The 22,151-nt window shown below is 49.5% G+C and overlaps 2 protein-coding genes across 2 annotated transcripts in view; both read left to right on the top strand.

Annotated features, from left to right (window-relative positions):
- LOC130494017 (calcium/calmodulin-dependent protein kinase type IV-like) overlaps positions 1-22,151 on the top strand; it is a 40,280-nt gene that overhangs the window by 8,713 nt on the left and 9,416 nt on the right. The window contains exons 2-5 of the mRNA XM_056867648.1: positions 9,440-9,518; positions 11,446-11,508; positions 15,278-15,360; positions 17,097-17,169. Coding sequence (XP_056723626.1) covers positions 9,440-9,518; positions 11,446-11,508; positions 15,278-15,360; positions 17,097-17,169 — 298 coding nt within the window. The remainder of the gene's footprint in view (positions 1-9,439; positions 9,519-11,445; positions 11,509-15,277; positions 15,361-17,096; positions 17,170-22,151) is intronic.
- The window catches only part of DAZAP1 (DAZ associated protein 1), a 157,238-nt gene continuing 137,329 nt past the window's right edge, over positions 2,243-22,151 (top strand). Inside the window, exon 1 of the mRNA XM_056845585.1 lies at positions 2,243-2,246. The gene's annotated coding sequence lies outside the window, so the exon portion shown is untranslated. The remainder of the gene's footprint in view (positions 2,247-22,151) is intronic.

Genomic DNA, 22,151 nt, shown 5'->3' with positions numbered 1-22,151 from the left:
AGCCCCTTCTCCCTACGCAGCCCGGAGCCTGCAGTTTGCATCTTATAGATCAGGGGTTTCAAACCCATTTATTACGAGGGCCAGATAGGGGGGCTTCCTCCACTGGCTTGTGGGCCGGATTCGGCCCATGGGTCGTATGATTGACACCCGATGAACCCTAAGCCATGAAACTCCCTGGGAGACCATGGGTCTCTTGGTCTAGCCTAGAGTTTTCCAAACTTTTTTGAGCCATGGAGCACTTTTCCGGAGAGAAATTTGTCATGGAACACTAATTTTCACCTATATACTAAACTGAATGACAGTAGTATTTTTCTTTCCAATCTCTTCCTGGAGCACTAGGAGATGTTTCGCAGAGCACCAAGTGCTCCACGGAGCACAGTTTGGGAATCTCTGGTCTAGCTTACCCTGCAGAGTCGTTGCAAGGAGAAACAGGAGGAGGGGCAAACACAGGTTTAAAAAGAACACAGTCTGTCCCACTGAGATGAATGGGGTTGTCTCTCCAGCAAGTTGTTCCAGCCTTTTGGTTGCAAGAAACCTTGCTCTTGTGGGTAACCCAGCCTGGTACTGTGCCCTTTAAATACCCTTGTGTTTGCACCCCTTCCCAGACTCATAAGAAAGGCCATGCTGGATCAAACCAAGGCCCATCAAGTCCAGCAGTCTGTTCACACAGCAGCCAACCAGGTGCCTCCAGGAAGCCCACAAGCAAGACAGCTGCAGCAGCATTATCCTGCCTGCCTTCCACAGCACCTAATATAATGGGCATGCACACTTGATCCTGGAGAGAATAGGTATGCATCATGACCAATATCCATTTTGACTAGTAGCCATGGATAGCCCTCTCCTCCATGAACATGCCCACTCTCCTCTTAAAGCCTTCCAAGTTGGCAGCCATCACCACATCCTGGGGCAGGGAGTTCCACAGTTTCACTATGCGTTGTGTGAAGAAATACTTCCTTTTGTCTGTTTTGAATCTCTCACCCTCCAGCTTCAGCAGATGACCCCGCGTTCTAGTATTATGAGCATGGGAGAAAAGCGTCTCCCTCCCAGCATCTTAAGTGGAAGGAAAAGCAAGGGTGTGTGTTTTAATACTTGGGCAAGGGGTGCGCGGATCCTCTTCTGTTTTGCGATCCACCTTCTGTTGCAACGCCCAAAGCTGGAGGCAGGCTATTCTTAGCACCAGAAGGCAACTGGGGGATGGACTCCTGTGCCTCAGAGATGCTGCTATTTAAATCATCCCACACACAAGCTGGGCGGTGGCATCTTGGCAGAGGGCGGTGGGGTTGCCAGGTTTTTTCCCCCAGGAGGCCTCCTGTGCATTCGCAAAATCCCATGGCGCATTGCTGGCGTTCAACTTTCCTCGGCTTGTGGGTGCAGCGATGGGAAAAGCCCCCCGGGGGAGATTTGCTCCGAGCACTGGAGTGATGGGGATTTCGGGGTAGTGGTTCCCGCTGGTGGGATTGCGTCTCTCGTAAATTTGGAACTGATAACGTTGGAAAGGCTCCAGCCTGGTCTTTTCCCAAAGGGACACTCTTAATGCTCTTCTGATCTTCTCACAGTTGGGGAGGGGCTGTGGCTCAGTTTGTAGAGCATCTGCTTGACATGCAGACGGTCCCAGGTTCAATCCCCGGCATCTCTGCTTAAAGGGACTAGACAAGTAAGTGATGTGGAAGACCTCCGCCTGAGACCCTGGAGAGCCACCGAGAGGGGCCGTGGCTCAGTGGTAGAGCATCTGCTTGGCACGCAGAAGGTCCCAGGTTCAATCCCCGGCATCTCCAGTTAAAGGGACCAGGCAAGTAGGTGATGTGAAAAACCTCCGCCTGAGACCCTGGAGAGCCGCTGCTGGTCTGAGTAGACAGTACTGACTTTGATGGACCAAGGGTCTGATTCAGTATAAGGCAGCTTCATGAGTTCATGACTTTCGAGGTTCAACTGTTGATTTTGGCATTTGGGTGGTGCAGGGTTAAAAAAACCGTACACATTCTAAATGCTGTAGGTTGATGTTCAAACTCCTGCTTTATTTGCAAAGGATCCCAGATTCAATCCCTGGCATCTCCCCTTAAAGGATCTCATGTGCCGGGAAGGCCCTTCCTTTGTCTGACACCCTGGAGAGTAAATCAGAGGACAGAATACTAAGCTAGAGGCACCAATGATCTGACAGGACGTAGCACAGCTTCATAGGATCGGCTGCTTCGTTCCCTGTTACGATGCGTTCATGTGGACGGGCTGCGACTCAGTGGCACAACACAGATATTGCATGCAGAAGATCCCGGGGTTCAATCCCTGGCATCTCCACTTAAGCCAACGTTGTTGAGAAATACTCTTCTTGGCTTTAGACTCCGGAGAGGCAATAGCAAAAAGGACCAGTGTGGTGTTATGGTTAGAGTGTTGGAATAGGATCTGGGAGACCCAGGTTCAAATCCTCTCTCTGCCATGAGGGACTGAGGATACGCCATGAGGATAGTCTCCCCAGGATCAGAGGAGCATGCCCATTATATTAGGTGCTGTGTCAGGATGGTGCTGCTGCAGTCGTCTTGCTTGTGGGCTTCCTGGAGGCACCTGGTTGTCCGCTGTATGAACAGACTGCTGGACTTGATGGGCCTGGGTCTGATCCAGCAGGGACTTTCTGATGTTCTTCTCCATATCTCCCCTTAACCGCCTTCTTTCCAAGCTAAACATCCCTAAGCATTTTAACCGCTCCTCATAGGGCTGTTGCTCTTAGCCCCTGATCGCTTTGGTTGCCCTTTTCTGCACCTTCTCAAAGTTGGCGGAGGACTTTGGGAAACCCGGGTTTGAATCCCCTGCTGGGCCATGAAAGCTCTCTGGGTGACCTTGGGCCAGTCACAAACTTCCAGCCTACCCTACCTCACAGGGGTAGGATAAAACAGAGGGGAGGAAAACGACATCAGTCACTTTGGGACCCTGTTGGGGAGGAAATAGGGTTGCCAGGTCCCCCCCTGGCCACGGGCGGGGGATGGGGGGGTAGGGTGGCCAGATCCTGGTGGTGAAACTCCTGGAGATCTGGGGATAGAGCCTGGGGAGGGGTGGGACCTCAGTGGGGTACAAGGCCATAGAGTCCACCCTCCAAAGCATTCGTTTTCTCCAGGGGAACCGATCTCTGCAGTCTGGAGATGAGCCATAATTCTGGGGGATCCCCAGCTCCCACCTGGAGGGCTGGCATCCCTAGCAGGAAAGAAAGGTATAAAATATCAGAGGGCCTTCTTGGACACGGTATCAAAATTATGGAACTCCCTCCCCCAGGATATTAATCTTTCCCCGTCTTCCACCAATGGATGAAGCCTTTCCCCCCCGGGCATTCGCTCGGCAATCCCTTCTTCCTCCCTTATGTTTTAATCTGCTGCACTTTGTTTTATGTGTGTATTTTTAGCGCTGTTTTTTTAAAAACTGGTTTCATGATGTATTTTCATTATGCCGTTTTAATTGTTTGCTGCCTTGGCAACCTGGATTGGGCAGAAAGGCAGGGCATAAGTGGAAATAAATTAAATTTAGAAATGAGACTTTGTAGAAGGCAGCTGTATATGTCTTTGCGAGGATGAACTTTCCAGGTGGGCCGGTGGGACAAAAGGCCTGATGAATCTCCTAGTCAGTGGTGGCGAACCGATGGCATGCGTGCCAGAATGGGCACTCAGAGCCCTCTCTGTGGGCACGCGCCGTCGCCCCAGCAGAGAGTTCGCCTGAGTTTGTTACTAGAAAGCCAGAGGGACACGGGGAGGGGCTGCTCCCCTCTCCACGCACGCCTGCGGGCATTTCTCACATCACCCACCCCTCTGCCCAGCAGCCCAATGGGAGCGCTTCCTCCCTCCCCTATCTGGGGTAAGGCATGTCAAGGAAATGGGACCCCCCCCCAAATTCCTTTTTTTTTGATAAAGTTTTTATTGTTTTCTCATTTCATACATCACAAATCATTTTTCATTAATGAGTTAACAATACAAAGTGAAATCTAATAAAGTTTCTAGTCCAAAAAATAACGAAGAAAAATTGACTTCCCCTACGCTCTCTTCTGTCCAAAATTTAATTGTATATACTTTTGCTAACAGTATAATCCCCCTCTACTTAGTTACTTTATACGTATCTTGTTTTATCTAGTTGGTATTCATGTAATTATCCTAATATAATCATTATGCAAAGTAAGTGTAAGGGATTAAATCAAAGAGTACCCTTTAAAACACTGGTTGCCAACCGGGGGTCTGTGGACCCCCAGGGGTCCGCGAGAACTAAATTAAGGTCCGCGAAACAAAGTTATAAACCCATAATGAATTAATATTTTCAATTAAAAGTTCTCTATTATAAAAATATATATATTCAAATATTATTCTAAGTTTAATGTTTAACTAACAGTTATGATTAAAGTTTATTTTCAAATTCTCTGAATTTTTATTTTGAACCTTGGGGTCCCTGAACCGAACAAAAAAGTCCTAGTGGTCCCTGGTCAAAAAAAGGTTGGGAACCACTGCTTTAAAATGACCCATTGAAAAATAGTTTTCACAGTAAATTCTCCACATCTCCCACTCCCCCCAAAATTGTGCATTATCAGTCTGATTAATATAAGCAGTAATTTTAGCCATCTCCATCAATTCCATCATCTTGTGTATCCAGTCCTTTTTTTCCGGCATCTCACCAGTTGTGTCCCCCCCCCCCCCCCCAATTCCTTGTTGCTGAAAAATCTTTGGTCCAGGCCTTCGGCTGGGCTAGGGAAATCAAACTGCAAGACATTCCAGGATGCTGCTCAATTAACATTGGTAAAAAATGCAATTGCTTTCCCCATCCGCCGGACCACTTGTTGTCCTAGGAACAAATGGTCCTGCAATTAACTCTTATCCTGCCTCAGGGAACCCCGGGTGATCTGCTCTGTAAGCATTTGTCACCCTGGTGTTTTCTGTTGCAAGCCGGATGTCATCAGTCTTCGGTCAGTTGGCATCTCCGGAATCTCAGTGAGGTTTGAACTCCCCCCCCCCCGAAATCCTGGAAAATAAAAGAGGAACAGACACAACTGTGCGTGTGGTGGTCTGGACACGCGGACAGCATGTCGGATGCCATCAATCCATCTGATTCCTGGGGCAGGGATATGCCAAAAGGAACTCTTGGAACATGTATTGAATGCTGAACTGATGTGCATCATCGCTTTTGGAACGGGTAACGTTTTTGTAACTAGCTACGCTTTTGCCAAACTCTTGAACCTAAGAATCCTACTGTGTAGCCAGCTGCTTAAAAGCTTTGTTGTTTTGATTTGCTTTTGCTTCACGAATCCTTTGAATTCTGTAACGAGCACAAACCTTTTGAATAAATCCATAAAATATACTTTCGGTTTTGGTGTCTGACTTTGCTGGCTTCAAGTCCTAACTCTAAGTGCCTTGTTGTTTGGGGTCAGCCTACCAAACCCAAAACCAAACCCTTTGCTTTTGTAGTCTCCCCTTGCCGGGCTTCCTACCCTGCAAGGTGAGCGTTACGTGTTAATTTGGCACCAGCAGGCAGGGGCTGCCTTTATCTTCTGCCTGGGGCTAAACTGGTTGAAAAGGGCTGGGGATTCCTGTGCTCAGCGTTTTGTTTAAAAGTGTCTCTGGCCACCTTAAGAGAGAAACCCGGAGCGGAGGCTCCTGCATTTTCCTCTACAAGGCGGGTGGCTCACATGCGGCGTGAGGGTGCGACGCGGACGGCAGCCTGTTGAGTCTGTGGTGACGGTGATTCCCGTGGTGGGGTTGGAGACGAGCTAGGTTGGAGGGGAGCATAGCTCACAGCGTGGCACAGCTGGAGGGGAGCAGAGCGCTCAGGCCACAGCGCGGGCTTTGCGGCGCCAGCCCTGCACATGCCGCTGGCCCTGCCTTGTTGCTCGCTGGAGGCTTATCTGTAAGAACGTCACACAAAACTAATTTTTATATGATCTTAAAGTTAAACCACAGAATTGCTTCTCCAATCCTATTGGAAAAGAAGTGCATGCAGAATTTCACATAGCTGTGAGTGTTCATGAAATACAGCATGATGCAGCCATCCAACTAGGATACTGCTGGCTTAATAAAAAAAATAAATGCAATCTTGCACAGTATTACTATTATTGACAGTCTTTATATTTCACTTTTCTAACTGCTCCCTGTCCCTAAGGGGCTCACAATGTAAAAAGAAGCAAAAGAACACCAGCAGACAGCCACCAGAAAAGACACTGCTGGGGTGCAGAGGACCAGTTACTCTGCTAAATAAAAGAAGAACACCCACTTACCCGGCATGTAATTAACCTGTGGAACTCCTTGCCACAGGATGTGGTGATGGCATCTAGCCTAGATGCCTTTAAGAGGGGATTGGACAAATTTCTGGAGGAAAAATCCATCACAGGTTACTAGCCCTTATGGGTATGTGCTACCTCCTTATTATAGATGTGAGCCACTGTGAGATACAGGAGCTGGACTAGATTGTTCAAAAGCATGCCAAATGAAAACTTTTACCTTTCCATAAAAAGGTGTTTGTATCATTGAAAGCTTTGTTATTGTCTTTTTCTTTTAAGACAAAAGATGTTAATGTATGAGTTGTTTTTTCTAAACTAAAACCTCAGTATTCAGGTTAAATTGCTGTGTTGGCAGTTGGTGATAAATAAGTGGGTTTGGGGTTGCAGTTTGGGCACTCGGTCTCTAAAAGGTTCGCCATCACTGTCCTAGGTCATAGGCCTCATCTCTCGCCTCCTTGATTCGCCAGAAGATTATTCTGAAATCCCCCCATCTCTGGTTTCATCTGTGCCCTAGTACTCTTCCAAGATACAAGTACATTAGAAAGAGCCCTGCTGGATCAGACCAGTGGTCCATCCAGTCCAGCATCCTGTCTCTCACAGCAGCCAACCAGTTCCTCTGGAAGGCCAACAACAGGGCATAGAGGCCGAAGCCTTCATTAGAACATCAGAAGAGCCCTGCTGGATCAGACCAGTGGTCCATCTATTCCAGCCTCCTGTCTCACACAGCGGCCAACCAGTTCCCCTGGAAGGCCAACAACAGGGCATAGAGGCCAAGGCCTTCATTAGAACATGAAAAGAGCCCTGCTGGATCAGACCGGTGGTCCATCTAGCCCAGCGTCCTGTCTCACACAGCGGCCAACCAGTTCCCCTGGAGGGCCGGCAACAGGGCATAGAGGCCGAGGCCTTCAGAAGAGAACATGAGAATGTCAGAAGAGCCCTGCTGGATCAGACCGGTGGTCCATCTAGTCCAGCATCCTGTCTCACACAGTGGCCAACCAGTTCCCCTGGAGGGCCAGCAACAAGGCATAGAGGCAGAGGCCTTCAGAAGAACCTCAGAAGAGCCCTCCTGGATCAGACCGGTGATCCATCTAACCCAGCAGCCTGTCTCACACAGCGGCCAACCAGTTCCCCTGGAGGGCCGGCAACAGGGCATAGAGGCCAAGGCCTTCATTAGAACATGAAAAGAGCCCTGCTGGATCAGACCGGTGGTCCATCTAGTCCAGCATCCCATCTCACACAGCGGCCAACCAGTTCCCTTGGAGGGCCGGCAACAGGGCATAGAGGCCGAGGCCTTCAGAAGAGAACATGAGAACGTCAGAAGAGCCCTGCTGGATCAGACCAGTGGTCCATCTAGTCCAGCATCCTGTCTCACACAGCGGCCAACCAGTTCCCCTGGAGGGCCAGCAACAGGGCATAGAGGCCGAGGCCTTCAGAAGAGAACATGAGAACGTCAGAAGAGCCCTGCTGGATCAGACCGGTGGTCCATCTAGTCCAGCATCCTGTCTCACACAGTGGCCAACCAGTTCCCCTGGAGGGCCAGCAACAGGGCATAGAGGCCGAGGCCTTCAGAAGAACCTCAGAAGAGTCTCCTGGATCAGACCGGTGGTCCATCTAGTCCAGCATCCTGTCTCAGACAGTGGCCAACCAGTTCCTCTAGAGGTCCCACAACAGGGCATAGAGGCCGAGACCTTCCCCCGATGTGGCTTTCTGGAACTGGATTCAGAGGCTGACTTCCTCTGAATGTGGAGGTTCCCTTTAGTCCCCATGGCGAGTAGACCTCTCTTGATGAATCTGTCTAATCCCCTTTTAAAGCCGGCTATGCCATTGGCACCCTGACCTGGATGGCCCAAGCTAGCCTGATCTTGGGAGATCTCAGAAGCTAAGCAGGGTTGTCCCTAGTTAGTATTTGGATGGGGGACCACCAAGGAATACCAGGGTTGCTATGCAGAGGTAGGCACTGGCAAACCACCTCTGTTAGTCTCTTTCCATGAAAACCCCAAAAAGGGGTTGCCATAAGTCGGCTACGACTTGATGGCACTTCACACACACACACACACACACACACACACACACACACACACACACACGCCTGTGGCCATCACTACATCCTCCGGCAGCGAATTCCACATTTTTTAATCTCTCGTTCCCGTCTTGTCCGACCGCGATGTCTCAACTCGAGCTCAGATTTGCCGACTTGGTTGGCAGGGAGGGAAGCAAAAGGGGTCGAAGGGGGTGTGTATGTCAGCCAGTGGCTTTCGGTCTTAAAAGTCGCTTAAATGTTTAGATCTCTTTAGCAATCCAGTTTTAATTAAAACGGTTCCGCCAAAGGCAAGCCAGGTTTGGAGCAGGGTGTGTGTATGTGGGGCGGGGGGACTCCTGAGTCCAGCAAGGTCCGTCACAGATGATATGTGCAGTAAGCTTGTGGTGACTCCAGTCTATAAAATTATGCATGGTATGGAGAGATTGGACAGGGAGAAGCTTTTCTCCCACTCACATAATATTAGAATACGGGGTCATCCGCTGAAGCTGGAGGGCGAGAGATTCAAAACAGATAAAAGGAAGTATTTCTTCCCACAACGCAGAGTTAAATTGTGGAACTCCCTGCCCCAGGATGTAGGGATGGCTGCCAACTTGGAAGGCTTTAAGAGTGGAGTGTGGACATGTTCATGGAGGAGAGGGCTATCCATGGCTACTAGTCAAAATAGATAGTAGTCATGATGCATACCTATTCTCTCCAGGATCAGAGGAGCAGGCCTATTATCTTAGGTGCTTTGGAACACAGGCAGGGCAATGCTGCTGCAGTCGTGTTGTTTGTGGGCTTCCTGGAGGCATCTGGTTGGCCACTGTGTGAACAGACTGCTGGACTTGATGGGCCTGGGTCTGATCCAGCAGGGTTTTTCTTATGGAGGATAGGGCTATCCATGGCTACTAGTCAAAATGGCTACTAGTCATGATGCATACCTATTATTTCCAGGATCAGAGGAGCATGCCTGTTGTATTAGGTGCTTTGGAACACAGGCAGGATGCTGCTGCTGCACTTGTCTTGCTTGTGGGCTTCCTGGAAGCACCTTGTTGGCCGCCGTGTGAACAGACTGCTGGACTTGATGGGCCTTGGCCTGATCCAGCAGGGCTTTTTTAATGTTCTTATGTAATCAAACCGGTGGGGGGGCTGTTGTGAGATTATTTCTTCCTTTCTCGTTTGCTTAGGGGTGCCACATCGGTGGTGTACAGCTGCGAAGATAAAGAGACCCATGCCCAGTATGCTGCCAAAATATTGCAGAAGACGGTGAGTGAGCGGCGATTGCATTTTTGCGTTCAAAGAAGCAAGATTTCCTCCCTGCCCCAAAGAAGGAATGAACGGCTTGGGAGTCGGGTCTCTTTGGGCTCAGGGACTCCCGCCTGCGAATTAGAGCTAAAGGGGTACGATGGAGGGGTAGGGTTGCCAACTCAGGTTGGGAAATACCCAGAGATTTTGGGGGTGGAGCCTGGGGAGGGCAGGATTTGGAGAAGGGGGGCCTCATGGGTATGTAACACCATAGAGTCCACCCTCTAAAGCAGCCGTTTCCTCCAGGGAAACTGATCTCTGTGGTCTGGAGGTCAGTTTTAATAGCGGGAGATCTCCAGGCACCACCTGGAGGTTGGCAACCCTATGGAAGGGGAGAGGGTCATATTGATTAATGTGTTTAATTAAATTTATACGCTGTCCTTTCCCAACCAAGTCAGGCTCAGGACTCTAGGCTGGTGTATGCGAAGTAGACCAGTTTGGTACAGCCCGACCAGTAAGCAAACCTAGGTAGTCACCTAGGGCGTCAGATGCTGGGGGACACCAAGCAAAGAGCCTCCACTAGGGGCTTGAAAGGAAACTTAACACCCCCCCAAAAAAAAAACACAGTTACGAATATTAGGAACAAAGTATCAACAGCCAACTGTGTAATGGGCACAACCAGGTAATACATCGAAGAATCTTAATACATCGAAGGTATATTTTTCAAATCTTCAGGGCAAGTGACACGAATAACAGGGTCTCCCATGATAGAGAAGCCCACACAAACATATGGTTATGACAACTACAACTGAAGCCAGGACAATTTGTAGGTTTGTGTAGGTTTCCCTATCGCGGGAGACCCTGTTATTCGTGCCGCTTGCCCAGAAGATTAGAGAAATCTACCTTCGATGTATTTATATGTTAAGGATACAATAATACATTTTATCATCCTCTGTTTGGCAGCTTATTACACAGTTGGCTGTTGATCTCCAGATCTGTTGGCGCTCGTCTCCTATAGCTGCCATGATGGAATCTGGAAAGCCTTTGGAGAGGGTACCTGTTTTTTTTTTAATTTTGGCATTGCTCATTTTGAAAGCCCAGTAAGTTAAACATCCCTTCTAGACTTCTCGCCATTGAATGGGGGCGGAGGACCAAAGTCGTAGTTCACCAGGGGTGCTAAAAAACCTTGGGCCCGCCCTGAAAGAGCCCCTTGAAGATGACTTCAACAACAACTCCGACAAACGGGTATAGAGGCCTTCATAAGAATATCAGAAGAGCCCTGCTGGATCAGACCGGTGGTCCATCTAGGCCAGCATCCTGTCTCACCCAGTGGCCAACCAGGTGCCTCTGAAGGTCTAACAATAGGGCACAGAGGCTGCAGCCTTCATAAGAACATCAGAAGAGCCAGATGGTGGCCCATCTAGTCCAGCATCTTGTCTGATGTTGCCCCCTGGTCCTAGGATTCAGAAGTTGACTTCCTTTGAATGTGGAGGTTCACTTAGACACCACGGATGCATCTGGCATTCATCACATGAACACATGAAGCTGCCTTATCCTGAATCTGACCCTTGGTCCATCAAAGTCAGTATTGTCCACTCAGACCGGCCGCGGCTCTCCAGGGTCTCAGGCAGAGGTCTTTCACATCACCTTCTTGCCTAGTCCCTTTAACTGGAGATGGCGGGGATTGAACCTGGGACCTTCTGCATGTCAAGCAGAGGCTCTACCACTGCCACGGCCCCTTCCCTTTTGGCTTCTGCCAGCTGGCCTTGAAAGAATTGGAAAGCTCAATTTCTGCTGTGGAACAAGCCCAATTTGGCAGCTCGGTTTGGGGCTTCCTATTAGGAACAGAACAGTGGTCCCATTGGCAGTAAGCAGTAATAATTATTATTATTTTAGTTGGGGAAACCATGGAGGATTACATGTCCCTCCCCCTTTTTAATTTTTTCAGATAGACAAGAAAATTGTCCGGACCGAAATAGGCGTTTTGCTGAGACTCTCGCATCCAAATATAGTAAGTAAGACCAGTCTGTTGTGGCATCGTGGGCCGTGAAATGCCCTCCCCAATTAATATTCTCTTTTATCGGTTTCTGCACCGTGAAATCATAGCCCTCTTTTTCCAAAGCCAGCTCGGGGGCTTCTGAAAGCACCAGCCCGGCGAGGGAGGCACTTTACGGGCCCTTTCTACCACCGCACACACCAACTTCCATTCGCGCTTGCGTTTGGCTCTGCCTTGGGTGCCTTCGTTCGAGAAGCTGGGTACCTGTTATAATGATATTTCAAAATAATTTTTATCCTGACATAGCGCCTTAAATAAATTATATTTTCTTTATCTATTTATTTCATTTACCCCACCCAACCTTGGGTACCCAGCTTCTGTTTTTCAGGTTGGGTCTCGTTCCCCTTCTCTTTTTGCCTTCGTCCGAGACCCTGTTGGGTCTTCCCAGCACAATCCTGCTTCCGTTTCTGTGACTGAGGATGGGATAAGAATGATATTTTCTGCCGCTGACACCCATTGACATGCAACACCCTGCAACATGTCAGCAGCTGACGCAGAGAGGAGCCCTGTTCCAGCAACGGCTTTCTCGATCCTCATCGGAACAAAACCGCAAAATCACACAAGGTTGGAAGAGACCACAAGGGCCATCCAGTCCAGCCCCCTGCCATGCAGGACCCCACAATCAAAGCGCTCCCAACAGATGGCCATCCAACCTCTGCTTGAAGACCTCCAAAGATGGGGACTCCACCCCCACGCCACCCCCACCCCAGGCAGCGCCTTCCACCATCAAACAGCCCTCACCGTCAGGAAGTTCTTCCTAATGTTTAGGTGGAATCGCTTTTCTCTTAGTTTAAATCCATTACTCCGTGTCCTAGTCTCTGAAGCAACCGAGAACAAGCTAGTTCCCTCATTAACATGGCATCCCTTCGGATACTTAAACATGGCTATCATGTCACCCCTTAACCTTCTCTTCTCCAGACTAAACCAACCCAGCTCCTTAAGTCTCCCCTCATAGGGCATGGATCCCAGACCGTTGACCATTCTGGTCGCCCTCCTCTGGACACGCTACGATCTTTAGTCTGTGCTTCTGCGAGAGCAGGGCGCTCTCCTGCTATTCCCCCGGACCGGGAGATTACACGCGGAGGGTTCCTGCCAGGTCAGCACCGCAGCCCATCTGTTCTGTCTGCAACCCCTGGGGCGATCCGCATCCGCTGAGATGGGGGCCGGAGCCCCGGCAGCTGCCAGATGCAGGATAATCCTCGGGAAGCGCTCTTTCTAATCCCTGATAGGGTGCCTTTAAGCCACCGGGCGTGACAATCTGAGTCACGTCTCCGTTTACGTGGTATATTATGTAGTTTCTGCGGAGCTGACCCCACCGTTCTAGGAACAGGCTGCCCTTCTGTAACGATTAATTAAATTTCTTTTTAGAAAGAAAGAGAGATGCTTCAGTCGAGAGTTACAGGCGGGGAGACAGAGAGGAGGCGCGGGGTGGAGTGTCTGGAGCAGAGCTGGCCTGGGGCTTAACTTCAGGAACTTGATGGGGAGAGTTTTAGGCTATTCCCCACTCCTCCATATGAGCGGCAGACTCTAATCTGGAGAACCATGTTTGATTCCCCACTCCTCCACATGAGCGGCAAACATTAATCGGGGAACCGGGTTTGATTCCCCGCTCTCCTCCACGTGAGCGGCCGACTCTAATCTGGAGAACCGGGTTCGATTCCCCACTCCTCCACATGAGTGGCGACGCTAATCTGGTGAACCAGGTTGGTTTCCCCACTCCTCCACATGATCGTAGGCTAGTCACAGCTCTCTTAGAGCTCGCTCAGCCCCACCTACCTCACAGGGTTTCATGGGGAGGAGAAGGGAAGCAGATTTTAAGCTTCCCCGCCAGGTGTTTGGCCTGGCTTTTATGCTGATGGGGAGTGGATTTCTCCTCCCACCCCCTCCATGCAGCATTGGGGTGTTTAGTGCATCTTCCGCCAGCGTGGTGTAGTGGTTAAGAGTGGTGGTTTGGAGCGGTGGACTCTGATCCGGAGAACTGGGTTTTGGTTCCCCACTCCTCCACGTGAGCGGCGGAGGCTAATCTGGTGAACTGGATTTGTTTCCCCGCTCCTCCACATGATCTTAGGCTAGTCACAGCTCTCTTAGAGCTCTCTCAGCCCCACCTACCTCACAGGGTTTCATGGGGAGGAGAAGGGAAGCAGATTTTAAGCTGCCTTGATTCTCCTAAAAAGGTAACAAAAGTCGGCATATAAAAACCAACTCTCTTCTCCTTCTCCTCCTTCTCCTTCTCCTCGTCCTCCTCCTTCCCAGATGGATGGAAGAGATCTTCTTTGGCAAAGCATCCCACCAAAGCCCGGGAACAAAAATTCTATCCCAGACTGTTGCTGACATCAATTCCTTGAACTAACAACCTTTTTGAAAAATCAGGTTTCTCCCGTTCCCCATACAAGCTGTTTTGTTATTCAGAAATTCCATTTTAAAAGGGGGGAGAGGTGGATTTAATTTCTTTCCTTGCTCTCATGACTCCTCCTGTGCCCTCCCCGGCTTGCGTTCAGCTGATAGGAATCGATAATAGGATTGCAAACTTTTGAAGTTAATAAGGGGAAAAAACTGGGCTGGCACGTCTTAAGGAGGACGGAATAAGCCTCTCACTGCGTTGCTTCGGCTGCGAGGTGCCGCAGCTAGTCGGCCGGAGCTGCCACGGGAATGATTAAAGGGGCGTGAAATCCACCGTGTCACAAAAATTCGTAAGATAAAGGCGGGGTGTGTGTGTGTGGAGCTCATTTGTGCTATTTCCCCATTTCTGAAAATTCGCCTTAATTCCAGATCTGCTGTTGTTTGTCCCAAGGGTCGCTTCCACGCCAGGTGTTTGGCCTGGCTTTCATGCTGATGGGGAGTGGATTTCCATCCCCTCCATGCAGCGTTGGGGTGTTTAGTGCATCTTCCGCCAACGTGGTGTAGTGGTTAAGAGTGGTGGTTTGGAGCGGTGGAGTCTGATCTGGAGAACTGGGTTCAACTCCCCACTCATCCACATGAGCGGTGGAGGCTAATCTGGTGAACTGGATTTGTTTCCCCGCTCCTCCACGCGAAGCCAGCTGGGTGACCTTGGGCTAGTCACAGCTCTCTCAGCCCCACCTACCTCCCAGGGTGTCTGTGGTGGGAAGGTGATTGTAAGCCGGTTTGATTCCTCCTTAAGTGGTAGAGAAAGTTGGCATATAAAAACCAACTCTTCTTCTTCTCCTCCTCCTCCTCCTCTTCGAATATTGTAAATCCCATACCCCAGCCACCGCTGTCTAAGGGCTGCTGTGCCCTACAAGCAGAAGTCCCCAACCTTTTTTGAGCCGGCGGGCACATTTGCAATTCTGACCCAGCTTGGTGGGCGCAGCAATAAAATGGCTGCCACAAAATGGCCGCTGCAGGAGGCGGAGCCAGCCACAAAAACGATTGCTACAGCTTAGCGTCAGTCGCACAGTGAAGATCCTTGTGCCGTGGTGGCAGCTGCTGTCAAAGCAATGTTTTTTTTATTTAAAAAATCTGCATAGCCAATCGGAAGCAAAAACTCTACCTGGCCTCACCCACTTCCTAAAGTGGGCACAAGAAGAGGTGTTTTGGGGCATCCATGGGCACAACTTTGGGTATCCCTGCATTACAGGGCTGGGCCAGCGGCTGTAGCACAAAACAAGAATAGGAGCTAATCTGAGTCTCTGCATTTTTTGCCCTTTTTTTTTTGCATCAGCTTTGCCCAAAGCTGTCTCGTACCTTTTCCCTTTCTTTCCTAAAGATCAAGCTCAAAGAGATCTTCGAGACCCCCTCGGAGATCACCCTCATCCTCGAGCTCGTGACAGGTGGCGAACTCTTCGACAGGTAACCGGCGAGGCGCCTCCGTTTAGCTGGCAGATCCTTAATGAAAGGAGACAAATGGGAGCAAAATACCGGGACGCCGATTGCGGCAGGCGGCAGAGCGCAGGGGAGAGGGCTCATTTCCAGCGGCCATTTTCGACCATCGCTCCGCCCAAAGTCCTCTGTCCTTTCTGTCGCTAGCTGCGTAATGGGCTACAGGGGGATTCGCGACGTTTATTTTGCATTCCCTGATCTGCCGTTGCTTATGTGCGGGGCGCTTTTGAGAGCGCCAGCATGGTGTAGTGGTTAAAAGGTTGTGTGTTTGACACACGGGGTTTTCCTGATCCGTGAGGACTAGTAACCTGCCAGAGAGCATCCATCGACGGGAACGATCACACGAAGCCCCTTTTTTGTCTTTTGGCTGAGAGGCTGTCCAGTGGGCGTCTCTTAGCCTGGAGACGCAACAGACACGGTGAATATCCGGACTCTCGTTTTTGGCCTTTCCTTTGCCGGATAAAAACGTGGGGGGCGACACCCTAGCTGAGCAGCGTTAAACCCTTGACCCCAATACTGTTAGGGCTACGTTTCCTGGTTCCCCAGTTTCATTCCTTTATTCATAATGAGGGGAAGGGGATGAGCAGGATGCTGGAGGAAAGGAGGGGTTGCTAGGCGACCGCCAGTTCACCTCTTCCTGGCCCAGCCCATAGATGAAGCCGTGGTGGTTGCTAGGCAGCCGTTCACACCGTTCTTCAAATGGCTCACCCGGCCCCCTGATTTCACCCCCCTTTCCTTTATACGAAACTGGGGAGAGGAAGGAAGCTGGGGCGGTTGCCTAGCAGCACCGACCGCTTCCCCCTGTCGCTTTTGGGTTGGGATACGGGGTCGCCTAGCAACCCACCCCATCTTCCAGTAGGGTTGCCAGGTCCCTCTTCGCCACCGGTGGGAGGTTTGTGGGGCGGAGCCTGAGGTGGGCGGGGTTTGGGAAGGGGAGGGACTTCAATGCCATAGAGTCCAATTGCCAAAGCGGCCATTTTCTCCAGGGGAACCGATCTCTGTCGGCTGGAGATCAGTTGTAATAGCAGGAGATCTCCAGCTAGTACCTGGAGGTTTAGCAAACTAAAGTTAGCGTGCTGACAATAATTTGGCAAACAAAAGACAGCAACTTATGTGAAAAATACAAGTGGTATTAATCTATCATATCCACTGCTGCATAGGAAAATTAATTCTATAGAGAGGCAACCTTGCCATTACAAAAATTAGTACAAAAATAATACAGGTATAATTATTCAAAAAGTACACTGTGCATCATAGCATGTGTAGCTCATCACTTTGTCCAAGAGGAGTGTTGCAGGTTCTTTCTTCGACAGGTGTCCGGTAACCATCTGTTTCGGCTTATATCAAAGCCTTCCTCAGGGACCAACGCTTGCTGTTATGATGAGCTACACATGCTATGATGCACAGTGTACTTTTTGAATAATTATACCTGTATTATTTTTGTACTAATTTTTGTAATGGGCAAGGTTGCCTCTCTATAGAATTAATTTTCCTATGCAACAGTGGATATGATAAATTAATACCACTTGTATTTTTCGCATAAGTTGCTGTCTTTTGTTTGCCAAAGTACCTGGAGGTTGGCAACCCTATCCTCCAGCTTCCCGCTTTCTGCAACGTTGCCGAAATGGATGTTTTGTAAGCATTTGTGCACGGGCTGGGAGCCAGGGAGGGGCGGTGTTTGAACCCTGTGCCCTCCTTTTCTGCAGGATTGTAGAGAGGGGCTTCTACAGCGAGAGAGATGCGGCCAATGTGGTAAAGCAAATCCTGGAAGCCGTGTCTGTAAGTATCCTCTTTTCTCGTTCGAGCATCGCGTTCAGAATGCGGCCCCAAACACTTGAATCTGGAATGGCATCTTCCAACCAGTTTTGTTTACCAATGCCAACACCAATACCAAAGCCGTTAATGGCATAAAAACTTAAATAAAACAATAAACATACATTACACGTAGATCAAATTATGTTACAATCGTGAACAGTATTCATCCCCGCGTTTTGTCATGTCGTATTTTTATGACACCCTGAAAGAATTTGGCCGCTTTCTCAATTATGATGGGAGAGCGATTATTCAAGAGAAAAGACGCCTTTACAGAATCAGATAATCCAGTCTTGATCGCCAAGACGGGTATGAAAAAATTTGATCGCATTTCGTCATAGCAGGAGCAGTAGAAGAGCATATGCAAAATCGTTTCAATACGGCTCTTCCCACAAGGGCAATTCCTTGCTGAACCAGTTTTATCTTTATTTATTTCAATAAAATATATTTTTTTAAAATTAAATACCCCTTCCAACGAGGAAAGCCACATTCTGCAACCTGAGCGCGCCCTTGTGATCGGAATAACTCGTGCTAATTTATTTGTTTTCAAATTTCTCGTTGATGGGTAATTGCTTTCTCCCCTTTGGCGCTGGCCGCACTCCTTGGCTTCCTGGTTGCCGTTTGCAGCATCCGCCAGAGGACTCCCCCCCCCCCGCTCCACGTCCTGGTCTCCCCCCTTCTCAGGCTTCCCGGGTTTTATTTTTATTAACTGTCACTGCCTTCTAATGCTTTCTGTCTCTAATCTCTGAAATCGGCAACCTGTGAAATTAGGATTGGCAGCGGCAGCTCCCTAGACCGGTAACGCAATTTGCAAGGCATCTGTTGTTTGTTTGGCGGAGGGAAGCGCTCAGAAGAAGCCGCCGCTGCGACCTCCAGGGCCGTGGAGGTTTGGGGTTTTTTGCTGTGCGACGGGATGACCGAGCCTTGGAAAGGTTAATCATGGGACTTCTGCGGGTGGAGCGGTGGGGGGGAATTGGGGCCAAATAACATACAGCGTGAGATTTCCACAATTGCTATTCCACATTTGGAAATACGGCACTGCAAAATAAAGAGAGGGGCAAACCAGATGTAGGTAGCATTGCTGAGGAAGGGGGTGGTCGATCTCGATCCTAACGGAAATTGCACCACCCCGCTGGACTGCTTGAAGCCCCGGTTGGGAGGAAAAAGACAAGCCACTAATCCTAAAGGGGAATGAAGGTACTAAAATATCCAGTAGGTAAACAACTATCAAGTAGTACCCTCTATCTGGAAATATTTCTTGTTAAAGATTTCTAACATATATCTCTTTAAATGCAATTGCTGAAATACAGGTTGCTAATTCACCAGGCGAAGTTCCCACATCGTGCACAAAAAAACTTTGACTGTTTACACGTTTAATTGAAAAAGAAAGCTTACAAATGTCAAACAACAGTTTGTAAGATAGTCATCCCAAATATTCAAATACCAACAGCAAATTCACCAGGTAGTGTTCTGTGTTATAAACACGTAAACATTATCAGTTCCAATGACATTTTGCAAATTCAACAGGTAGTGTTCTGTGTTATAAACACGTAAACATTATCAGTTCCAACGACATTTTGCTATTTTGTATGTGATTTGGAACTTTGCCTGGTGCATTAGCTACCTGAAATTTGGTAATTGCATTTAAAGAGATGTATGTTAGAAATCTTTAACAAGAAATGTTTCCAGATTGGGGGTGGGGGGTGGGGAGACAGGCAGAATAACCTGCCTTTTTCCTTACTGCAGTACAGGGCAGCCCGGAGCGACCGCTTCCAATCAGTGATGCTGGAGCAGGGGAGGGAAGAGTGACCCCCCCCCCCATCCTAGAACTGCAGCCCCGGTCCGGGTCACCCCCAGTGGCTTCTTTGTAGGGCAGAACTGCACATCTGGAGTTCAGATGACAGAACCCTGCATTTTGCATTAATCCATATATGCCATCTGGCCAGCCGGCTCTGAGCCGGCGGATCAGTTAACCTCAAGAAAGGTCGTCTGATGGTACTGGCGTAGAAAAGCCGTGCTCCGAAAGTCAGAGAAACGAGGGTGGCGTTGACATGCCTGGCCGGAGATGAGCTAGAGAAGAGAGATTCCTGCCACTGATTGGTCTCAGACACCTCCCCTAAATCTAAGGACTTCTGTGATCAGGAATGTTCCTTTTCTGAACATCATACTGGGAAGAGTTTGAGTTTTAACTCCCCCGCCCCTAAGGATTCAGGGGGCTATCAATGATGGTTTGACCTAAGCAAAAAAGACAGGCTCGCTTGAGTTCTCACAGGGCCAGATGTCAACAGAGGGAATAGAAACGGTTTTCAAATGCTTCTGTGGTGGCAGCATAAAGGTCCATGTGTCGGACTAGGGTTCAAGTCCCCCTCCCCTCTCGAGTGTGAAGTTTAGGGCCAGGCACACTCTTTCAGCCTAACCTACCTCACATGGTTGTCATGAGGTCAAATGAGGGGAGAACTGCCCTGTGTGCATTGTCCTGAGCTCCTTGGAGAAAGGGTAGGATAAACGTGAACTAGACAGTCTCCTTTGCTACGGAGAGGGCATATTTTGCCCTCCCCCAAAGCTTCTCTTGGCCCTTTGACTCCACTGTGCCTGGTGGAGGAGGGTTAAATTGTGGAACTCCCTGCCCCAGGATGTGTTGATGGATGCCAACTTTAAGAGGGGAGTGGACATGTTCATGGAGAATAGGGCTATTCATGGCTACTAGTAAAACATGGATACTAGTCATAATGCACACCTATTCTCTCCAGGATTGGAGGATCATGCCTGTTATATTATGGCTTTCCTTATGTTCTTAAGGAGGATGGGGCTATCAATGGCTACTAGTCAAAATAGATACTAGTCATGATGCTTACCTATTCTCTCCAGGATCAGAGGAGCATGGCTATTATATTAGGTGTTGTGGACCGCAGGCAGGACAATGCTGCTGCAGTCGTCTTGTTTGTGGGCTTTCTAGAGGCACCTGTTCACTGTGTGAACAGACTGCTGTACTTGATGGGCCTTGGTCTGATCCAGCATGGCCTGTCCTTATGTTCTTAAGGAGAACGGGGCTATCAATGGCTACTAGTCAAAATGGATACTAGTCATGATGCATCCCTATTCTCTCCAGGATCAGAGGAGCATGCCTATTGTATTAGGTGCTGTGGAACGCAGGCAGGATAATGCTGCTGCAGCCGTCTTGTTTGTGGACTACCTAGAGGCACCTGGTTGGCCGCTATGTGAACAGACTGCTGGACTTGATGGGCCTGGGTCTGATCCAGCAGGGCTTTTCTTAAGTTCTTAGGGTGTTCTAGTCCTGGACTGTGCTGGCGACTGAGGCCTTCTGTCTAAATCGGCCCAAGTGAGGGGTCCCAGGGACTTGAGGCAGGCCCCCTTGTTGAAGCTGAGCAGGTTCTGGGTTGGTCTGTGCCTGTATGGGAGTCTCCCTGGGACATTCCCCCACCCCACCACCCATTCTGTTCGCCTCCCATTTGGGAGGAGAGTGAGATAGAAAATGCAAAATGCTTGTCTCCCCGCCACTGCATTAACCATAATCTTTTGCCACACCTCAGCATGGGGTAGCGGTTAAGAGCGGCGGACTCTAATCTGGAGAACCAGGTTCAATTTCCCACTTCTCCACATGAACAGTTGACTCATGGTGTAGTGGTTAAGAGGGGTGTTTTGGAGCTGTGGACCTGAGTTTAATTCCCCACTCCTCCACATGAGCTGTGGAGGATAATCTGGTGAACCGGTTTACTATCACCTTCCCTCCCCCTCCCCACACCAGACATCCTGTGAGGTGGGTGGGGCTGAGAGAGCTCTAAGAGAGCTGTGACTAGCCCAAGGTCACCCAGCTGGCGTCATGTGGAGTGGGGAAACCCACCTGGTTCACCAGCTTAGCATCCGCTGCTCATGCGGAGGAGTGGGGGATCGAACCTGGTTCTCCAGATGAGAGTCCACCACTCCCAACCACCGCTGTTAACCACTACACCACGCTGGCTCATCCCCCCAAAATATTGTTGGTCTATAAGGTGTGACTGGACTCGGTCTATAAGGTGTGACTGGACTCGAATCTACCGAGGTCAGTGAAGCATTCCCTTGAAATGACGGGACTTGGGGGGGGGGACATCAAGAAAAGAATGGCCAGGCATAATGGGAGTGCTAAATCTCCCCCCCCCCCAAAGCTTATTTCCTGTCTCTGCAATTTGGGGAGGGGGTTTGGGGAAAAGATACATAATAGGCAGAATTGGCAAGCAGAGGAGATGACCGGATACCCACCGATTCCCCTGCAAATACTCTTTTTCTCTGTAAAACAAATAGGTACGGCTCCTAAATTAGCGTTACGCAGCAGTTCTGGGTTTGGGAGCCCCCAGCCCGCTTGTGACCTGTGGGTCTACACCGAGTGCGCCCCCCTCTGAGCACTTCTCCCAGAATCCTTTGCAACGCCGAGAGTCCCCCGCAGGTAACCGGAAAGAAGGTCAAAAGATTGCCAACCTCATTTGGCGGCCGGTGGGTACCGCTGCGGCTTCTTTCAAGCCCTTTCTGAGCGCCGTTCCCTGGGATCTGAATTATCGCTGGGCATGAAAGAGAGAGAAGTTTAAAAAGGAAAGAAAAACCCCGAGAGAGTACATTTGGCAGGTCCCTGTTTCTCTGTATTTAAGGTCACGGGAAGAGGGTTTCCATCGCAACCAAGGGCTTATAAAAGGCGGGGGAATTAATAAAAGGCAGAAAAATACCCACTCTCTCGTTCTCTCTCTGCGGAGGTTTGAGAACTTGACTCCTCCTCTCCAGGGCAGGGAGAGAAATCTGCTCGGTGCCTGAGGATTAAGGTGACCCTCAACTGAGTTAATAAAGGATGTAACTGGGATTTGTGATCTCTAGGGGCGAGCTGTGGAACAAAACACAATTTGGATGGTTCCCATTCAAGGAGATTTTGCCAACTCCCGGAAATCTGATGTTTTTTGTTTGCT

The sequence above is a fragment of the Euleptes europaea genome, chromosome 2 (assembly GCF_029931775.1).
Source record: "Euleptes europaea isolate rEulEur1 chromosome 2, rEulEur1.hap1, whole genome shotgun sequence".
NCBI classification, from domain to species: domain Eukaryota; kingdom Metazoa; phylum Chordata; class Lepidosauria; order Squamata; family Sphaerodactylidae; genus Euleptes; species Euleptes europaea.
Note: the sequence above shows the minus strand (reverse complement) of the source record. Positions and strands in the feature narration are given on the sequence as shown.